At 39.6% G+C, this 20,467-nt stretch overlaps 1 protein-coding gene across 1 annotated transcript in view; it reads left to right on the top strand.

Moving 5' to 3' along the window:
• The window catches only part of PREP (prolyl endopeptidase), a 103,854-nt gene extending 85,233 nt beyond the window's left edge, over positions 1-18,621 (top strand). The window contains exons 12-15 of the mRNA XM_065632606.1: positions 6,872-6,966; positions 9,915-10,046; positions 15,271-15,427; positions 17,803-18,621. Coding sequence (XP_065488678.1) covers positions 6,872-6,966; positions 9,915-10,046; positions 15,271-15,427; positions 17,803-18,097 — 679 coding nt within the window. The 3' untranslated portion in view covers positions 18,098-18,621. The remainder of the gene's footprint in view (positions 1-6,871; positions 6,967-9,914; positions 10,047-15,270; positions 15,428-17,802) is intronic.
• The last annotated feature ends 1,846 nt before the right edge of the window (positions 18,622-20,467 follow it).

Raw genomic sequence — 20,467 nt, 5'->3', positions numbered from 1 at the left:
CTCTGCATATGCAATGCATTGTAAACCAAAAATACTGTGTGCAAAACAGGATTTGTAGCCCTCAGAAGCCATAAGCTTTATTGAATTGATCTCTTTAAAGAAAAGGCTTATTTCCTCAGCAAGGGAATTTGAATAGAGTTACCAAGAGGCAGTCATTGTCTGTAATATATAAGAAATGCTCCCAGGCGAGGCAGGGGAAAACAGAAAAGCAAAGGACTGGAGAGCAGTTTTTCAGATAGTAGAAAAGCCGCTCACCAACACAAAAATTATCTGTTATGAAACCATCCTATTAAGTTTAGGTGCTACCAGTTTTGCTTTAGAGACAGCACCCTTCAAGAAATCTTTTGTAGTGTTTGCTCCTCCAGGTAACTGTGATTGTATTTCTAAGTAGCATTTACAGCTGCTTGTCCTTTCCAGCAAATACCTTGTGTAACAATGAACTTATCATCTTGTATTCTGTGATTATTTGCATGTTTTTCATCTGCCTTGTAAAGCTACATTTTTAATTTCCTGTGTTTTTTGAGACACAATTATATAACCAGAATAGTTTTAAAATTCCTTTTTAGATTAGGCTCAAGCACTGATCTATTACAGTTTTTGTAGATGCTGAAAAAGGTGATAAAACTTATCACATTTTATTTTTTTAAGTAATATGAATCTATTGATTTAAGATGAAATTTCACACACTGCAGAGCTGACACAAGCTGGCTGCTGGCAAGAGGAGAAGGTATCTCATGGTGCCTCCTTCCACCTCCCATCCACTAGTCATGGTGCTTGCTGGAACCTTTGCTGAGTTACTTTACCTTGCAAGAAGGCAGAGAACTATCCCAACAAAAAGAACTGGCAAGTTAAAAATTGACTCTTGTAGGAGTCCAGCAAACAGCAGCAAGAGAGTGCAGCTGACAGTCAGAAACGAAGAAGATGGGAGCAGTGACCTATGTCTTCCTGAACCCTATGAAACCTTTATTATACAGTTTATAAAATAAGAATATGAATCTCTAACAGTCCCTTGAAAGTGAATGCAGAGAGAATGATCAACCATCTCCAGATCAAAATAAGTTATCCCACTGACAATGTAAATGAAACATGACTGGCACACCTCCCTCCTTGTTCTCCCCCTGTAATATCAACACATCCCTTCTCAGCCTTTCTCTTTCTAAAATAAGAATAAGAAAAGCCAGAGCCTTCAAATGCATCTTTATGGTTAATGACCTGAGAGAATTGAGTACTTGTTGAGGAATTCTGTTCCAAAAGTAGGCAGGCAAGATCAGGGAAAGGAAATTGTAGTAGAGAATTTATACCATAAAGGCAGGAGGTCCAGCCTGACCTTTACCTGGCAGATTCGAGTAATGTTTTACTACATCCCCGTGACTATATATATTGCAATATTTCACATAGAGTTCCCAGGCCCAAGGCAGCTCCAGCCACAGCCCAACACCACAATTCGGTCAGTTTTTGGTAGATGACCACAGGCGCAAGGGCTAGAAAGCAGCCACAGGATGGTCAAGGCTGACACTTGCCACATAGTTCACCTGATCGTGAGCTGAGACATAGCTAGGGAAATGAAATGGAGTAGTAGCCTGCTTACCTTGAAACAAACAAACAACAAAATGTTCCAGGATAAATATTCCTAGGTTTTTTTATTTGAACTTAAGGCTCTTAAAACTTTTCACAAAGCACTCCATCGTCTCTTTTCCAGTGGTTTATTTCTGTCCTGTGTTTCTTCAAGCCCATACAATGTTTTCTCACTGGTATTTCACACCCATTAATGTGAGCCAGCTGTCTGGCTTGGGGAGCTTATTTCTGCTTAATTCAGCAACTGGTGTTGCTTTTCATTTTTTCTCTAGCACAACAAAATGAAAATAAAATCTTTTTCACTGAAAGCAGTAGAAACAAACCAACAGGTTAGAAGATCCAGAAATAACTATGAGAATGATAGGCCAAAGTCATTAAGTCAGTTACGGTGGCAGTTTATTTTTTAATGCACACATGTATCTTTTATATGCTCCTCTGGACTGAGGAGCTGCATTTGGTAGCATTTTGAGTGGGTGATACAGCCTGCACAGGGAGTGCAAGTGGAAGCTGATGGACCTCACACCAGTGGCTCGGCAGAGCTGCTGGGGCAACACCATCGCAAACCCACCCCTAGTGTCTCAGATTTGGCTAATTACCCTGCAGGAAGCAATGTGTTTCCCTTTGCTCTTCTGTATGTGCCTGTGTGGGTACAGGAGAAGCAATTTCTAATGCATCCTGGAATAGAGCTGATGGTGAAGCAGACTGTGAAATTGCATTTCACTGCTACAGGGACAGGTTGTACCAAGCCTTTAAGCAAGAGGTGGTCCACAGAAAGGTCAGACAACACAGCAGCCACGAGGATTTACTCTTTTTGGTTGCTTTGTTACCACTCCCTTCTCCTCCACCAAAGCCAAGAAGGCAGCCAGGTTCAGTGACTCAGGCTATTTTTTCCCCATCAGGGTGCACTAGCTTGCGTTTCTCCCAAGAGGAAAGCTGCAGCTGTCAGCTGTAATACCTGACAGCAGATCAGTAATTCTGGGAAAGCATTCTTGCTCCTGGAAGAACAGCTGCTTGTGTTGTTCTGTGTGGGGGAAAAAAAAAAAAAGCCCAATACCTGTTTTCTGATTTTGTGTGTTACGTTTCTTAAGAAAAGAGTGATGGGGTCAGGAAGGAGCTCGACAGGGAAGGAACCATCCTCTCCTCCCTTCACTGGCTCCTTCCTGACCCCGTTGCCCTTTCCTTTACTCTTTTTCTGGGAAAAGGAAAAACTGGGCTGATGAGAAAAAGGCTGGAGACACTGTTGGGAAGAGCAGGGAGCCAGACTTTCCTGGGCAGAACAAGACACCCAGGGCAACTGGGCAGTTTGCTGGAACTCAGACACCAAGCTGATTTAAAATCAAATCTGAAAGCAGGAACCCACCTGGAAGAACACAGGAGGCAGTAGCAGGGTTGTGTATGAAACTTGAATTTTGTGCTGTCTGATCACATGGAATTTTCACTTTTTTTGAAAGTTGATGAGTCCTGACTATATACTTATAAAACCTGGTTCCTTGAACTTAAAAGTCATTTTGAGAAAGCTTGTTGTAAGCTCTAGGAAACATCTGCCTCAAAGTATTGGTCAAGTTAAGATCCTGGCTCACTTTACTAGTGACCATACTGGAGTGGGTATTAATTAATAGTCATTAGCAGTGAAATTATTAGGTGTATATGTTGAAGTATATGGGGTAAGGATTTCTGAAGTGCCTAAATCCCAGTAGTATTGCTGAGGGAGGGCACAGATATACTAAACCTTACTTATAATTTGGGAAATCCAATGATCGTTACCAAACTCTGGACTTTATCCCATTGAGGACCTGTGTGACAGAAAAATTGTATGCTTGTGGAAATGGGGACTATAATGAGAGTACTGCATATCCTATGAGACCCTAAGTCACTTGGACCTCTCCAAAAATTATCATCAAGGTACCATCTCTGTTACAGGAGTCGGTTGACAGGGTAGGATGCTCTCAGTACTTTGGTTTTGCATTGGTCACAGATTCTTTGCTGGTTAAATGTGCTGATCCCTCAGATGGGGACAGTTTCTTTTTTAAATACTCTCAGGCAATATATTTGGGTAGCAAACTCTTAACTTACTTGTGATTCCTCTACTTGCTACCTTTGATTACTAGGAGCTGAAGTAAGTTTGGACCAAAAAGTTTCTGTAGATTTTGTTTGGGACAGAAATTAGGAAAAGAAGTGCAGAATATTCTAGGAGGTTTCGTGGCTCTAACATACCAAACATTAAGAAGTCACAATCTCATGAGGCAACTTACTGTCAGGCTCCAAATTAGCTGTGTAGCAACCTGCCAAAATTTGGCATCCTGGTAGTTTGACAGGATAATGCTCTCTGACCTTTGCACACTGTGCTGGTAGAGTATCAATCTTGCATTTGATCAGCATGTCACAGCAATCTAAGGAAAATACAAATCACACAGGTGGACTTCAGAATTGATGTTACAGAAGTAGAGGTAATTCATGCCTCCTGAGCCATCTGATGGCCACAGATAAACCACCCTAGGTGGAAAGTTTTTCTTAGATGGGTTATTAAAATACAGAAATATCAGTCATCCTCCTGCTTTTCTTTTTGTTTCCTTAATCTTTAGTATATACTCTCAAGAACAAGTGACAGCGTATAGATAATTGCTTTGGGAGGTATGAAAAATTTACCTGTTTTGTTACTACATCCACGTGAGACACACTGTAGGACCTACTGTCTTTCAAGATGTTTCTGATAAGCAGTAGGGGGACTTAAAGGTAAAAAGGCCCAATCCTTGCTCTTGTGGTTGAATAGGATTAATAGGATTAATTTCTGCAGGCAGGGGTTTCTTGCATGAGCAAAGATTTCAAGTAAATAAATTTAAACCTACTAAAAAATAAATTTAAACCTACTAACTTCGTCTTTGCCAAGTCTTGGGAAACGGGAGAGGTGCCTGAGGACTGGAGGAAAGCAAATGTCACTCCGGTCTTCAAAAAGGGCAAGAAGGAGGACCCGGGCAACTATAGACTGGTCAGCCTCACCTCCATCCCTGGGAAAGTGATGGAACACCTTATCCTTGGTGCCATCTTAAGACATATCAAGGATAAGAGGGTCATCAGGGACAGTCAACAGGGCTTCACCAAGGGGAAGTCGTGTTTGACCAACCTCATAGCCTTTTATGAAGACGTAACAAGGTGGATTGACGATGGCAGAGCAGTGGATGTGGTCTACCTTGACTTCAGCAAAGCATTTGACACTGTCTCCCACAGCATCCTCACAGCTAAACTGAGGAAGTGTGGACTGGATGATCGGGTAGTGAGGTGGACTGCAAACTGGCTGAAGGAGAGAAGCCAGAGAGTCATGGTCAATGGGGCGGAGTCTGGTTGAAGGCCTGTATCTAGTGGAGTCCCTCAAGGGTCAGTACTGGGACCAGTATTATTCAATATATTCATCAACAACTTGGATGAGGGAATTGAGTGTACTATCAGCAAGTTTGCTGATGACACCAAGCTGGGAGGAGTGGCTGACACGCCAGAAGGCTGTGCTGCCATCCAGCGAGATCTGGACAGGCTAGAGAGTTGGGTGGGGAAAAATTTAATGAAATATAACAAGGGAAAATGTAGAGTCTTGCATCTGGGTAGGAACAACCCCAGGTTCCAGTATAGGTTGGGGAATGACCTATTAGAGAGCAGTGTAGGGGAAAGGGACCTGGGGGTCCTGGTGGACAGCAGGATGACCATGAGCCAGCACTGTGCCCTTGTGGCCAAGAAGGCCAATGGCATCCTGGGATGTATTAGAAGGGGGGTGGTTAGTAGGTTGAGAGAGGTTCTCCTTCCCCTCTACTCTGCCCTGTTGAGACCTCATCTGGAATATTGTGTCCAGTTCTGGGCCCCTCAGTTCAAGAAGGACAGGGAACTGCTGGAGAGAGTCCAGCGCAGGGCCACAAAGATGATGAAGGGAGTGGAGCATCTCCCTTATGAGGAAAGGCTGAGGGAGCTGGGTCTCTTTAGCTTGGAGAAGAGGAGACTGAGGGGTGACCTCATCAATGTTTATAAATATATAAAGGGTGGGTGTCACGAGGATGGAGCCAGGCTCTTCTCGGTGACAACCTACAGTAAGACAAGGGGTAATGGGTTCAAGCTGGAACACAAGAGGTTCCACTTAAATTTGAGAAGAAACTTCTTCTCAGTGAGGGTGACGGAACACTGGAACAGGCTGCCCAGGGAGGTTGTGGATTCTCCTTCTCTGGAGACATTCAAAACCCGCCTGGACGCCTTCCTGTGTAACCTCATCTGGGTGTTCCTGCCCTGGCAGGGGGATTGGACTAGATGATCTTTCGAGGTCCCTTCCAATCCCTAACATTCTGTAATTCTGTGATTCTGTAAAGGGTAAAAAAAAATACTTACTGGGATTAAATTTTAATATTTTACTGGACTCCTTGGCATGTGTGTGGTTTGCCATCTGGAGCTTCTGCTATGTTTAAGCTACTGCCTCAACAGATCAGAGAACTATTTCTCAATTGTTAAATGTAATTTAAATTACTTCAGCCCCTTTTGAAAAGATAGCAATAGCTTTGATACTTTTGCAATTTGACATTAAAAAAAAATATGCTACTTTAGCTTTCAGCCAGGTTCTAGAGATACTAGGGAAGGCAGAACTTGTAATTTTATTTTTTACTATTTATTTTGTATTTAGCAATGCAAGTGGAAAATAACTAAGGGAATTGACCAGAACTTGACTGCAGACTCTGGCACAAAACAGTGGTAGAAATAGCATTTTTCTTTGAAAACACTGTTTTATAAAGATCCAAAAAAGGTACATTAAGCAGAAGCTGAAAATACCTGCCAATAAACAAAGATTAAGTGCTGATCTTAAGTCTTAATTCTCTGCTTTCTTCATTTGGGCTAAGCCTTCCTTTCCTCTCTGACAAAGCAGAGGACCCACAGAAGAGGAGCAGTTCAGAAAGCCGTGGGGCTCCAGTGGTACTGCATAGCTCTGGGCCCCACACCGAAGGCTCTGAAGATGATAAAAAAAAAAAATGGTGATGTGTCCCAGGGGGATCTTGTGCTGGGCAGAACCACCGGCCCTGAAGTGCAGAACTAAAGGAGGAAGAATGGACCAGCGTGGGTTTCTTCCTCTCCCAAGGCAGCAGAGGGTTTCATTTCCATGGATAACCATTGAAAAAAGCTTGGCTACTCAGGTTTGCCATCAAGGGGGACTTCAGTCTCAATTTCATCATTGGTTTGAGGAGAGATCTTTCCCTCGAAGTATTTTTGTAAAAGTGGTAGGGATATAAAAAGTGGAAATTTTAAACAATCTTTTATCTATTTGCTTTTTCAGTGTGTCAAGACTTATTTTTGTGCGACACCTTGGGGGTGTTCTAGCAGTGGCGAACATCAGGGGCGGTGGTGAATATGGCGAAACATGGCACAAAGGTAAATCAGTCTAAGCAGAGGAACAAAACTGCAGACTTCGCAATGAAAATGGCAACATTTTCTCTTCACTGCCTCTTCCATACTCACATCTCCTTTTGCCTTTTACGTATTCTGTAGAAACATAATTTTTTTCCTTACTCATATATTAGATCTGTATGTTGTCCAGAGTTATCAGATGGGTTTTGTTAGTTTTTGTTTTTGCAACCTACTTAAAAATGATTTTGCACAAACATAATATCGTGGGTTTTTTAAGCAGCAAGATCAAGTTCCCTAGACTTTAAGCTTCGAAAATGCAGCTATTTATCTTGAACTGATTTTCCAAAAATGTGTCTATATTGTAGGACACCTGTCTTGCTTTCACATACTTGTCTCATTATTTGCAGGTGCACATGGCCCCACAATTCTAGATCCCCAAGACAAGAGCACTGAGTCTTTAGAATCCCTGGGTATCTCTCACACACACACACACACACACAAAAAAAACCCCAAACAAACCAACAAACAAACCACAAGCCAGACACATTTGCAGAATCCAGCAGAAGGTGTGAGCTTTTGAGTTCAGAGTGTAACTCTTCCAGATTGTTTTTGCATAATTTATGAATAGACCCTATTTTTATATTTAGTGAATGTGATTGAAGTTCATATAAAAACAATCAGCTCCACAAGTTCAGTGACACGTCATCCTCTATACACTCTCTTAGACGATCAAACTTCTTGTAGACAGCGTTTGACCATTTGTGGTTTTTTTAAGCTATTATGCTGCAGGGAAACCAAGTCACTCACTACAAAACTGTCAATCTCTCTTCCCCCTTTCTTAATAGCTTTGATGTATTTCTCTCCATGTTTTTCCTGTCCAATCCTTGTCTTAATCCTTGATTGTCTTTTTCTACTTGCCTTATTGTGGACAATTTTCTGCATCTGTTCACCAGAAGAAAAAGCTGGGAAAAAGACCTACTCATCTCCGTAATGTACCCGTCGTTATTTAATGATGACACCTTGTTCATATCCTAAGAATCTGGTGAATAAGTTGCTGGAGATTTCAGCAAGGCAAATGCACCAAAACAGTGGTGTTTATGCAGCAATGTGCCATGGGAGTAATTCATAATAACTTTTTATCAAACAAAATGGTATTCCCAGATCATTACATCTTGGGTTTACTATTTCATCTGTGGTAGCTTTTTGTCTGGGTCATTTCCTCACAATTGAGCTAAATATGTAATAGTTTCATAAACAGAAGCTATATATGCTTGCAGATGCAGGATATTATTGCTAAAGATAAGTATCCTTCATTAATTTTAATTTGCCAATTGGTTTGTAATAGGTTTTAATAAAATTTATTTTAATATTATAATGTTTCTTTGGTCCACCTATTTCCTGCTTAACTTCGACCCAAGTCCTTTACTGCAGTTACAAAGATATGTGTCTGTTGCTTGTTAATTCCAGAAGCAATTACAGAAGTCTGTTTACTTAGGGTTAATTGTATAGATAGGATTCTGACCTTACACTAGACCAGAACTTTGAGCAAAGAGTAAGATTTATTTCTCCTTTATTGCCACACATTTGAAGACTTTTTGATTGCCCCAGTATGTCTCTCTTCAATAGTCTTGTTAATGTGAGAATGATGTGTATTTGCTAAAAAAAATTAAAAAAAATTAGTGGTCTCAGTTCTACAAGATCCGTATGACTAAATGTCTGAGTTACCTTACCAAACTTTTGCAATATAGAAATTAAGCATCCAGTGTAAACTGGGTGTTTAGGATCACAGGATGAACAATGGAGATAAAGAGACACCTCCAGATTATACCTCATCTCACTTATTTTAGCGTAGAATTAATTGTCCTGGAGGTTCCTGGACTATAGTGAGAACCTTAGGCAATTAGCTTAGAATAAATATCCAGCTTTTAAATAAAGTAGAAGGAATTGGAGTTCCACTTCAATGTCCACTGAGCCCCTCTTACCTGGCTGGACCACCACAGCCTTTGCTACAGGAATATGAGAATTTTCTTCCTAGTTCCCCTCTTTTACTAGAATTTAATTGCCTGAGAAAGAACATACCAGGTCTTAAGGTAGGATAACCTTTGAGGAGAAGCCAGTTTAGTCTCTTCCCAAACAAGCTTCTGAAGCAGCAAGATTTTGAGATTGGGTCAACTGTTGAGTTCTCTGCATTGATATTCTTCTGCTAAAATAGTTGAAAGATTCTAGCACAAAACTGTCCTTTTCCTTCCCTATCCCACCCTGTAAATTTTTTGTTTTGAGAACTGAAAGTCTTACCAGTGATGTCGTCTGGACCTACATTTTCAGTCATTATTTATTCCTCAGACATCTGGTCATGTTTGGAATTATGTTCAACAGGATGGCAGTATCTTAAGCATTTCCATATTGATAATTAATGAATAAAATTTCAAACCAAGATGCATCTCTGAAGTCCCTTTTTGACCATAGCTGTATATAATCTAATTTTAAAACAACTAATGTTAAAAAAAAAGTAAATTACCAGCCACATGTTCTATGTCCAGGAAATTAGAAGTGCTTATTTTATAAGTTGAAGCTTTATTGCCTTAAGAAACTGTCATCGAGTTTAATGCTGTAAAAGTCCCATTAGACCAAACCTCAAGTGGATTGTATGTGGTCATTTTGTATATATTTTGCAATGCAAAGCTCTTAGCTTTAATTTCACTGGTTAGGAACATTACCTGGCACTCACTCCACACTATAGGTATGTATTATTCAGAGTTTCTGGAAGCATTAGTGTTATCGACAGAAGCATCTTATATTCTCTCTGTGTTTAAGGAATCTTTCATTTTTGCTGTCTTTCTGAGCCGCATCAATTATTAAAATGTTCATGAAACTGGAATTGTTCCCAGGTGTTTTTGCAGACATGTTTTTCTGAAGAGATGGTATCAAATGGATTTTATGGCATCAACTGATTTGTTTTATTTGTGTGCTAGGTGGTATCTTGGCCAACAAACAAAATTGCTTTGATGACTTTCAGTGTGCTGCCGAATACCTCATCAAGGAAGGCTACACATCCCCAAAGAAGTTGACTATTAATGGAGGCTCAAATGGGGGCCTCTTAGTTGGTAAGAATCACTTATTTATCTCCTGTGTTTGGTGCTGGGTTTTTCAAAGTAACCAGACAAAAAATTATGAGATCCTCTTTCCAAAAGCTGCCAGAATGTCAATGCATTAATGTATACCAGATGTTAAATATATACAATTGTACTTCATTTGCTGTTTGCATAGGACAATGGGATTCTGCAGTCTCTAGCAAAGGCTGGCTATTAAAAGCCATACTTGCTGTCGTGTGTGGTAGAGCTAACCCTATGGTGGAATCGCACAGTAAGAATGCTTTAAAAAAACATTTGGTTTTTGATTTTTCTTTCTTAAGGCTAACCATTACAAAATAATTACTGAATAACCAGAAATCTGTTATGTAGCATTGGGAATCTTTGTGTGGTCTGTAGCGTAAGCCAGAATCCCATGTCCTGCAATCTTTCATCAGAGTTTCTCGTTCGCTCTTTCTGTAGTCGTGCATTCTTGTTCTTAGTGGGCAGACAAGATCATGACAGTTCTGCCTTTAAAATCTTTGTACAGGGACACATAACAATTTGACTCCACTTTTGTTATATAGTTAAAACACGACCACAAATAAAATCATGAATATCTCTGGTTTGAAATGTAAAATGCAACTACAACGGCTCGAAAAAGTTATGAGCTTTTGAAGGACTGTGTAAATGTCGCACTTTGTTACAAATGCATCTTGTTCCCATGTAATTCACTGCCGTGTTCTTAAATTAAAGGAAATTAATAGCCTCCTCTTAAACAGAAAAGCTTGTCACAAAAACATCTTATGGTCTAAGCAGTATTTAAAGAGCTACAAAACTGATTTCTGATTAAATCTCTGCATGTGAAAGTAGTACAAGAAATAAGGAGGTGAATTTGTTCAATTTTGAAAGGAGAAAGAAACACAAATGATATTGGGGTTTGTTTATGCTTATTTTAAGCAGCATGAAAGGCATGGGACAGTATGACAGGGTTGAGCTGCTCATGTGAGAAGGAAAAAAAAAGGCATTTCAAGTTCATAAACCACTGATTTATAGAAAATGAGCAGATTTACTAGGCCTGCTCTTTGTTTGCTCTTCTTTGTGTATTCCTCTCTATTTATGTGCTGCTGAATACTGGCTCTATTGATTTAATTTTATTTTTTCAGTGAACTAACATCCAGCATAAGAAACAGGATTTGGAGTTATACAGATCTTTGGTCTAAGCCATCTTGGCTATTCCTGCGTTCTTATTTTTAAAAAGCAATTGTTTTACATATAAATAACAAGTACATGTAAAATTATATTTTTACTTTCTGCTTATATGCTTCTCGGTTACAGATGGTAGGAGGTATCTGTCCATTAGGGCAACAAAGATGATGAAGGGAGTGGAGCATCTCCCTTATGAAGAAAGGCTGAGGGAGCTGGGGCTCCTTAGCTTGGAGAAGAGGAGACTGAGGGGTGACCTCATTAATGTTTATAAATATGTAAAGGGTGAATGTCACAAGGATGGAGCCAGGCTCTTCTTGGTGACAACCTACAGTAAGATAAGGGGTAATGGGTTCAAGCTGGAACACAAGAGATTCCACTTAAATTTGAGAAGAAACTTCTCCACAGTGAGGGTAACAGAGCACTGGAACAGGCTGCCCAGGGGGTTTGTGGAGTCTCCTTCTCTGGAGACATTCAAAACCCGCCTGGACGCCTTCCTGTGTAACCTCATCTGGGTGTTCCTGCTCTGGCAGGGGGATTGGACTAGATGATCTTTTGAGGTCCCTTCCAATCCCTAACATTCTGTGATTCTGTGATTATACATAAGAGCACCAATAGAAATGGATGAATATGGTAAAGGATTGAAGGGGTTGGACACCATTGGGAGTGCAAGCATTGCACAAGTCAATTTTATGTGAGCATAAATATATCTTTGGAAATGCAGAAGTTTCAACATGTTACATGGCTTCTGAAAATACTGTTTTATGGTTACATGGACTTCAGTTTCAGTCTGGATGGGATTCATCCTGCCCGGCTTTAGTCTTCCAAAATGCTGTGTTTCTGGCTGAACAAGTAGCTGGGCCCCTTGTTTAGGTAAAGGGAAATGAGTGGCATCTGCAGAGTGTACGTCATTCCCACAGGAGACAGGTGTGAGGAATCCAGACCTCCCTGCTCTGAAAAATCTGTTGTTAAAAACCTTCCTTTGCACTTGCCAGATGGATTACAATCCAGCTGGATTTCCATGCGCTTGATAAGCCAGATAGGGATTTGCCTTGACTTGGTAGAATTAGGTGTATTTAAGAAATTCCTCTAAGTGCTTTTTCTTCAAAGCAGAACTAAATTTTGCAATAGCTGTTCATGCAACACTGAAGAGCAAAGCTCATACTTTAGGTGCAAGGACCCACTGCCAGATTTTCTCAGTTCTCATTTATTGAAGAGAAAACTGACAAGGAAGTGTATTGTCACTCTTCAAAACACGGTTTCCTTTTACTCTGGCTAACAGGAGGTGTCAGAGCCCTGAGCTCTTGCCTCATTCAGCTGCGAAACAAGACTTCGTTTTCCTGCGGTGTGATGCAAAAGCTGAGTCGAGCAGCACAGCTGTGAGCTGAAAACTTCCTTCATGCAAACGCAGAGTTTGACCTCTGATGTTTGCTTAGACAAGCAGTTCTGAGGTTCTGAAATCTTACTTTTGTACTGAATTCTAAAGCTCGAAGTATGTGTAGACATGTAAAATTCACTAATGAATTGTTGTTCCAGGTTACAGTTTTATTAATGCATATAATTAAGTATTATGACTAGTAAAAGGGGTACAGTGGGATAGGATGAGTGTCTCCATAGGTGATTTCTTACTGAAGTAACTATTTAGGGAACTAGGAGCAGAAATTGTTTATACAATCCTGAGCAACACATGGTGTTTCAAGAGACACTCTGCAATAAAGAATACTAAAATTAAATGTTATGATAGTTGGTTTGGCTTTTTTTTTCCTACCAGAATATAATTTGTGTTCATAAAAGGAAATAACATGGAGGGGAGGGATCTGATCAAAAGCTTGAGTTAAAAGGTTAAAGAGCTTTTATGTGGCAGCTATTTAAGGCACTATATATGCCTTATGAAAATGGCTCAGAATGAACCCAGGAAGAGTTAGCATAGTTACATATCAGAAATGACCAGAAGTGAAATTGTATCCTTCAGAAAATCGAAATCACATTCAAATGAAGAAAACAGGGTAGAGCATAAACTCTGACAGGGACTGACGGACCACAGGAGGCTGATGAACAAATTGCTTCCAGTATAAAGATGAGCAATGAAAGCTTTCTGTGCACAGCAGAAGTGGAACACTGGCCGGGGATCTGCAGGACTTAGAGGTTAGCGAGGTGTAAAAGGAGGACTAAAGAGACATAATGGCAGAGCAGAACAACAAATGGTCTATTTGTATTGATGCTCCTTCCTGAGGAGCGTGGGGAGTTCCCTGTGCCAGAGTCTCTCTTCATGGGGAATACTCCTGACTCAAGCTGAAGCAGCAGCAGAAGAGGTTTTGGAATAAATCAATCAAGTGAAAAGCAAGGTGTTGCCAGGACCAGATGGTGCACATGCAAGATCCTTAGTGAACTCCAGTAGGAAATTGCGAGCTACTAAGCCTGACTATCTGAAGAACAGAAGGGGGCAGGTATAATGCCAATTTTTAAATGGTTCATGGTGATCCACAAGCTGCAGATGAGTAAATCTGACTTCTCTAATGGGCAATTGAAAATAATGAATAATAGCTGACGTATAAGGAAGAATTTTGCAGGCTGAAGTTACATCTTGTAAATTTGTTAGAGCTGTTTGAAGGAGTCAGGCAGCTTACGGTGCTTCTAACGGTGATCTAGGTGAGGAGTTACTCTTGATTTTCAAAAGCCTTTGACAAGGTCCTGCACATAAGGCTATGCAAGGAAGTTCTTGCTGAGCTGGAAGCAAGGTCGTGTCATAGCAGTATCCTGCTTATCAGGAAGCAAAAAATGGGAATAAACAATCCATTTTCTCAGTGGGCAAAAATGAGGAGAGAGAGGAATTTGGGTAAGAGTGTACCTACGTGCGGATGCACAGTGATTTGGTCTGAATTAAGAATGGGATTGTAGGATCCATTGTAGTAGTTATGTGAAAATCTCACTGCTCTTATTTCTTAAAATTCAAAAAAAGCAGGGGATTTGTAAAATCACCAGGCAACAGATTTAAATCAAGCAACAAATATTGAATTTGAAGAACTTATTGCTACAGGATATGATGAACACTAGATGAATAAACACTAAGAAAGGAAATAGATGTATTTACGGAGGATATGTGTTGTGATGGCTGTTTAACAGGATGGCTGGAGATAACTCCAGCTCAGGGAAAACCTAAACAACTACTTCAGAAGATGATGATAATGTACAGGAAATATCTCACAGTATTTGCTTAACACCTTTTCCCAGAGCATCTGCCAGTTGCCATTTTTGTATACTGAACATTGAGCTAGATGGGCCTACTGTGGTTGTTTTTAAAATATATAAGGCAAGCATTATTCTTAAAAAAAATCTCCCTTCCAGTAGTAGGAAGATGGAAATCATAAAGAAAGTACAACAGTAATTTGTTTTATTAAAATGAGGTTATTCCTCTGATTTTGTAGTAGTTTGCTTTTATCAAAAGTCTTTTCATATGGGTTTACATAGTAATTATGGAAGAAAACTTTCATCAATAAAGGGAATTTTACTCTTTAATGCCCTTTTCTTTGTTGATACTAATGTTGAAAGGTTAGATGGTGAATCATTTAAGAAACTTCAATTCAGTAGTCCAAAAGCTCACATATTTTAAAAGTTAATTTCTCCTTTGAACTCTGTTCATTAGATTGGAAGGCAGTTTTCAAAGAACAGTGTGTTTGGTGCCTCACCAACAGGGAAATAGTTCTTAATCTCTTTTGAAAATACCATCCTTGGGGATTGTAATTTTTATACATTTGTATATTTGCTTTCATTTTTGCTTAAAAGTCTATTTGACTTCATAGTCGCTGGCAGTCTTCTCCTAATGCAGTTGGGTTTATATCAGATATTTTATACTCCATTTTTTTGGCTTCAGATATTATATGGTAATCTATATTTCTTCTCACATTGTTTAAACTTAAACAGTTTTACTTTTTTTTTTAGAAAAAAAAAAAAGCTTTTTGGAAGTTGATCTTTCATGAACTTGGCTGTGGAACTTTCACTGCTGAGCTTAATTCTTTAAGATATGAATACTAATAGAGTTGTTTTCCTGTCGAAGCTGCCTGTGCTAATCAGCGCCCCGACCTATTTGGCTGCGTTATTGCCCAAGTGGGGGTGATGGACATGCTCAAGTTCCACAAATACACCATTGGCCATGCCTGGACCACTGACTACGGCTGCTCCGACTGTAAAGAGCAGTTCGAATGGCTCTGCAAGTAAGTGCCTTTAAATTCTTCTGTGGTTGTTCAAATGAATACTCTGCTCAACAGTTTCAGGTTTTCAGGATCAATAGCTATTCTAAGAATTATTTCTTCCTTTCCCACACTGGATTTGGGGAGTTCAGCATTTCCTTCCAAGTCAGTTTTGCGTGGAAGACTATCTTCAAAGCCCTATTGAGTCAACTGGTCATATATTTAAAGATCTTGTTCTACTATCAGCTTTAACAAATTTTAAGGTTTCCTTTCTGAATAGTGACTCCTTTAGGCTGTCAAAACAGAATATTCTCAAGTGAACCACTACATAAATTGTATATTTTATGATGGAGGGGAAACAATCACCATTGTGAATTACATTATACAATGTGGATGAGATTTATTTGTAGGAATTGAATGGCAGTAGACCGTAACAAGTTATTAATTAATTTTTTAACTTCTTGCTGAGAGGTCTGGAAAGATTATTAAAAAAAAAAAAGATAAATGGGAGAGACAGCTGTGTGAGAATAGAAATGATCTGCATGCTGGATATGGCTAATAATGAGTGTAATAATTTTAAACTATGTTCTCTGGAACCTGGTCTTCAGTTATTGCGTTTATGTTCCTTTAGTAATGAAGATTGACGTTCCAGGAGAATGCTTTAGACACGCTAAACAATTCAGCTGGTCTGAAATTTAATAGAGTGTCTAGATATTAAAAAGTACATGTGCTACAAGTACACTGAGATCTAACTTCATCTAAAGCATTTATTTAAAAAAAAATAATTAAAAATCAATGTCAAGTCCAAATACTAGATGATCTGTTGGGCACATTGTAATCAGATTGTTTCAAAACCTCCAGTTGTCTAATTTAAGCTTTTGGTGGCAAACACATTTTTGTGAATACAGTGGACAAAATAATTAACAAATTTCATAGTTCATCTTTTATCAAGAGATAAATTAGATCTTAGATAATAGAGAAAAGGTTAACTGTTAAAAATGGTCCAAATAATTGTGATGATTTTGGACGTTTAAACTTGCTTGCACATCTGTGAATTCAGATATACTTGAGGAAAATAGAAGCAAAGTTTTAAATTCATTCTGTGATTATGAGAAATGCATCTGTAGGAAGGAGTCACTCTGTACCTTCTTACACACGTTTACTCACAAAATCCCAGTGCCTAATTTTAGAAACATCTTATATGGCGATACCTGAAATATTTCTTTGCCTCCTTTTTTCAACAAGTGGCAATTGCTTATCAAATGTGGAAGGATATATATGTAATGTTGCTTAGATGTTACCTTTACAGGTATCCAAAAAATACATAAGGCAAATAGAGTGGCATGTAGTGACTATAATTTAACTTTTTTTCAACACAAATCATAGTCTGCAAATTCACTTATGTGTTCCTTAGGTGAAGATGAGGAAGCCAGGAGTGTATGAGGCTGGACATTCAAATATTGTCCTGTTTTCTTAAAAATAATTTGGACTTAATGAATACACCTCCAAGTGGGAAATTAATTCAAAAACAAAGCAAAATTTCCTTCTGTATTTTCTGTCATGAAGCAGGGGGGAAAACAGTATCCTACTCTTGATTTAAGGAATGTAACCGTCTTCCTAGATGTAGCTTTGCCTAAATGAAGTATGAAATGGTTAGAAGGAATTCTTTGTGACTTATTATTCTGTTTAATTTCTAATGCTAGAGAGTACTTTGTGTTGAGATATGTAGATACATATTTATTTTATGTTACGGCAACTACAAGATGTCAATTGTCCTGCAAAGAAAACACATCCTGAAAGTTAGATTATTCATTGCTCAAAAACTAGGAATCATGATCACCTATCGAAAGCAGGAAAACAGGAAAGCAGTTACCTCAGTTTCCTGCTTTGTGTTCCCTCAGAGTATGTGTGTGTGTTCAAAGGTGGCCTCAATATTGCAGGGAGAAAATTTAAGAACTGTACAGCACTTGTGGCTTACCACCAGAGGCTGTTTCCAAATTTGTATGGGAAGAAGCCATCCACACGCAGACCTGGACTGCAGATGTATGCTGGGAAAAAGTCTCGATTTTCCTGTTTCCCAGCAGGATGGATCCTGCAATGGACTTGACAGCTTTTGCTATAGTTTCCCTGTTGCCCATTCCTGATATTTTTGGCTTTTCTGTGAGATGTATGCATATGACTCTCTGAAATTAAATAAATGTACTTGCTTCACATTTGAGAGGCAGAGATCTGTGGCCACTACCACGTACCAGTTGCCAGTAGTGCAATTCTGATTTATGCAATTGAGAACTGTAATACTCCGAGTGCCAGCAAAGGCCCCTGTGACTATTTTAATATCAGCAGACCTTCTTTTGGGTCTTGAGGAAGAAAATATGTAAAGATCTGTGTGCTCTTCTCAGGTACTCCCCACTTCACAACATCAAACTACCAGAAGAAGACGGCATCCAGTATCCCTCTACGCTGCTCCTCACCGCAGACCACGACGATCGCGTGGTCCCTCTGCATTCGCTGAAGTTCATCGCTACTCTGCAATACGTTGTGGGCCAAAGCCGCAAACAAACCAATCCCCTTCTCATCCATGTTGACACCAAGGCTGGGCACGGAGCAGGAAAGCCAACTGCTAAAGTTATAGAAGAAGTGTCAGATATGTTTGCTTTTATAGCCCGATGCCTAAATCTTGATTGGATTGAATAGGCAAAATGTTTATTACTGTCTCCTTTAGAAAACAAGGGCTTTTAAAACCATTTAAGACCAATCAGACTACTACTTGGTGTAGTACCTACATTTAAGAACTGCGGTTTAATATTTTATTCATCATCCTGCTATGGAGTTTTAATCTTCTGTGCTTCCCTCCTTTTGGCATTTCTTTGACTTTCTTTTTCTACTGCGTTCCAAGGTACATTTTGAAAAGCATGTTGGAATAAATAGCTGAGCTACTGTCGGTGCTGTTGTGAACATTTAGATTCCAGAGTTAGTACTAGTTGAGCTTATTTCCTGTAAACGATTTTAATGTATTTTGCACCTATAAACACATCCATATCATCTGTAATTAAATGTAAGTACTGTCCACATGCAAGAACTCTGAACATACTTTATTTACACAGTAACTTATTTAAGAATGTAAATTGAAGGTGTTCAGTGATAACCATGAAATACTGAGGAGATAATAATCTGGGTAATTAAGTCAAATATTATTAAAAAGCTTATATTACATGCTGTTCATGAGTGTGTTACAGTTTATAATAATGATGTTGCTAAATTGTTCTTTCTTTCAAAAAGACTGCCAAAGTCACCAGTTTTTCTCTTCTGTCATTTATTTCCACACAGAAGAGAAAATTAGAGGCCAGAGAACTTGAAGAATTCTTAGATTCTCACTGTAATCTCAGTCAGGATACACAGATATTCTTCAACAAGCTGTCTGCTGTTAGCTCTTTAACTATTTCTGAAGAGCAGACCAGACACTGATTTGGAGGGGGAAAGAAGAAAAAAAAAGCTTTGTCCAGATTGTTCAAGTTCAGTTTTTCTTGATGCCTTTGACAGAATGTTCTCTAACAAGCCAAAATCTGAACATACGTATATAACATTCTGGCTGCAGAACAGCAAGAGCTCAAAGTCACACTCCCTAATGATTTGACGCAGTATTCAAACTGCCGTTTCATGTCTTTGCCATCCAGGCTGTAGGGCTATAAAGTAGATGTGAGTATGTACCTACTAGCTGTCCAAACTCTGATGCACTGCAGCAATTAGGGTTTGATTTTGCAGAGCAAAAAAAAATGTTCTACCACTTATTATTAATCTTGTTGCCCCTCCAGAAAACACAGCTGCTTCTCAGTTTTGCATAAGCCGACAGATTCTTCCAGAATGATGTTGGTTGTTTTATTCATACGTAGACCTCTATTTTAACTCTGGGCTCAGGAGTTTCATCTATAAGCAAACAGTGTCTCAGCCCGGAAAGAGGAGGGAGTGGTATTTAAAAGAGGAGCAGGCTGCTGTAAACAGCAGCAAAATTAAAAGTAAATTTGCACCGGATTCACTCTGTGTTTCTCTCATGCTCTAGCGCTTCTGCTGATTCCCTCTACAATCCAGGAAGGATCATCCCTCCCAGGCCCTTATTATGCATAAATTGATTTTGGGAGGGGAAAATAAATAAATATTTCTGCTTTCCTATGAAATACCATACCTAAAACCTGTATGTGATCTGGGGTTTATTTGTGATCCAGGGGCATTACAGTTTAACCAGATACTTTGTGGATTGATGTGTTCCGATCACAGCATTGAATTAAACCATCAAAATAGGGAGCTGAGTGAGGGTGGGGGTTTTTTTCCCCATCCAGGCTGTGAAAACAGGGTTCAGGTTTGGCACCTCCTTTTCCCAGGGGTATTGCGAACTGCTTTCTGCAATCATCTGGGAATTTTCAACAGTTTCCCTGCATGGCAGAAACCAAGCACATGAAGCAGTGCCATCTCCACTCGCAGCGCCTCACAGCTGTGGCATCTGGCCTTTTGTTGAGTGTTGACAGTATCATCAGGAGGGCTGAGCTTCACCTCTGAGACCAGAGCTTTGCAGGAGAGGGCCTGTGGAGAACACAGTCCTCCAGCATTTTCTGTTGGTGCATTGAATTGCAAAGCTTTGGGCACAGCCACCTCCATCATCTCTTCAGGTCTTTGTTCCTAAAAATGCTTTTCCTTGTTCTGCAGCTACTGAAACACAAAATTTCTGGCACAGGTTAAAAATCATTCATTTTCCTCCTGAAGCTTTCTGCTGAAGCTCAGTTCCCTGAATGGCCCAGGATCGGGGCAGATGACCCATAATGTGGGGAGTTCTGAAACACAAGTTTGGGTAGCAATCAATAGTATTGAAGGTGTAGCTGGCTTGCTGGAGACACCACTCACAAAATTAAAGTGCTCCAGAGTATCCCTTGTAGAATGCTGGTATCTGTGTTGAGAAGGCATTTTGTTTCTGTAATAGGGTCTTAATGTTGACATTTTAATTGATCTTGATCAGATATGCCAAGTACAGGATTGAGGTGCCAAAAATGTGATGTTGCAGAGCTGTCCTATTCA

The sequence above is a fragment of the Caloenas nicobarica genome, chromosome 3, assembly GCF_036013445.1.
Source record: "Caloenas nicobarica isolate bCalNic1 chromosome 3, bCalNic1.hap1, whole genome shotgun sequence".
In the NCBI taxonomy this organism is placed as follows: Eukaryota; Metazoa; Chordata; class Aves; order Columbiformes; family Columbidae; genus Caloenas; species Caloenas nicobarica.
Note: the sequence above shows the minus strand (reverse complement) of the source record. Positions and strands in the feature narration are given on the sequence as shown.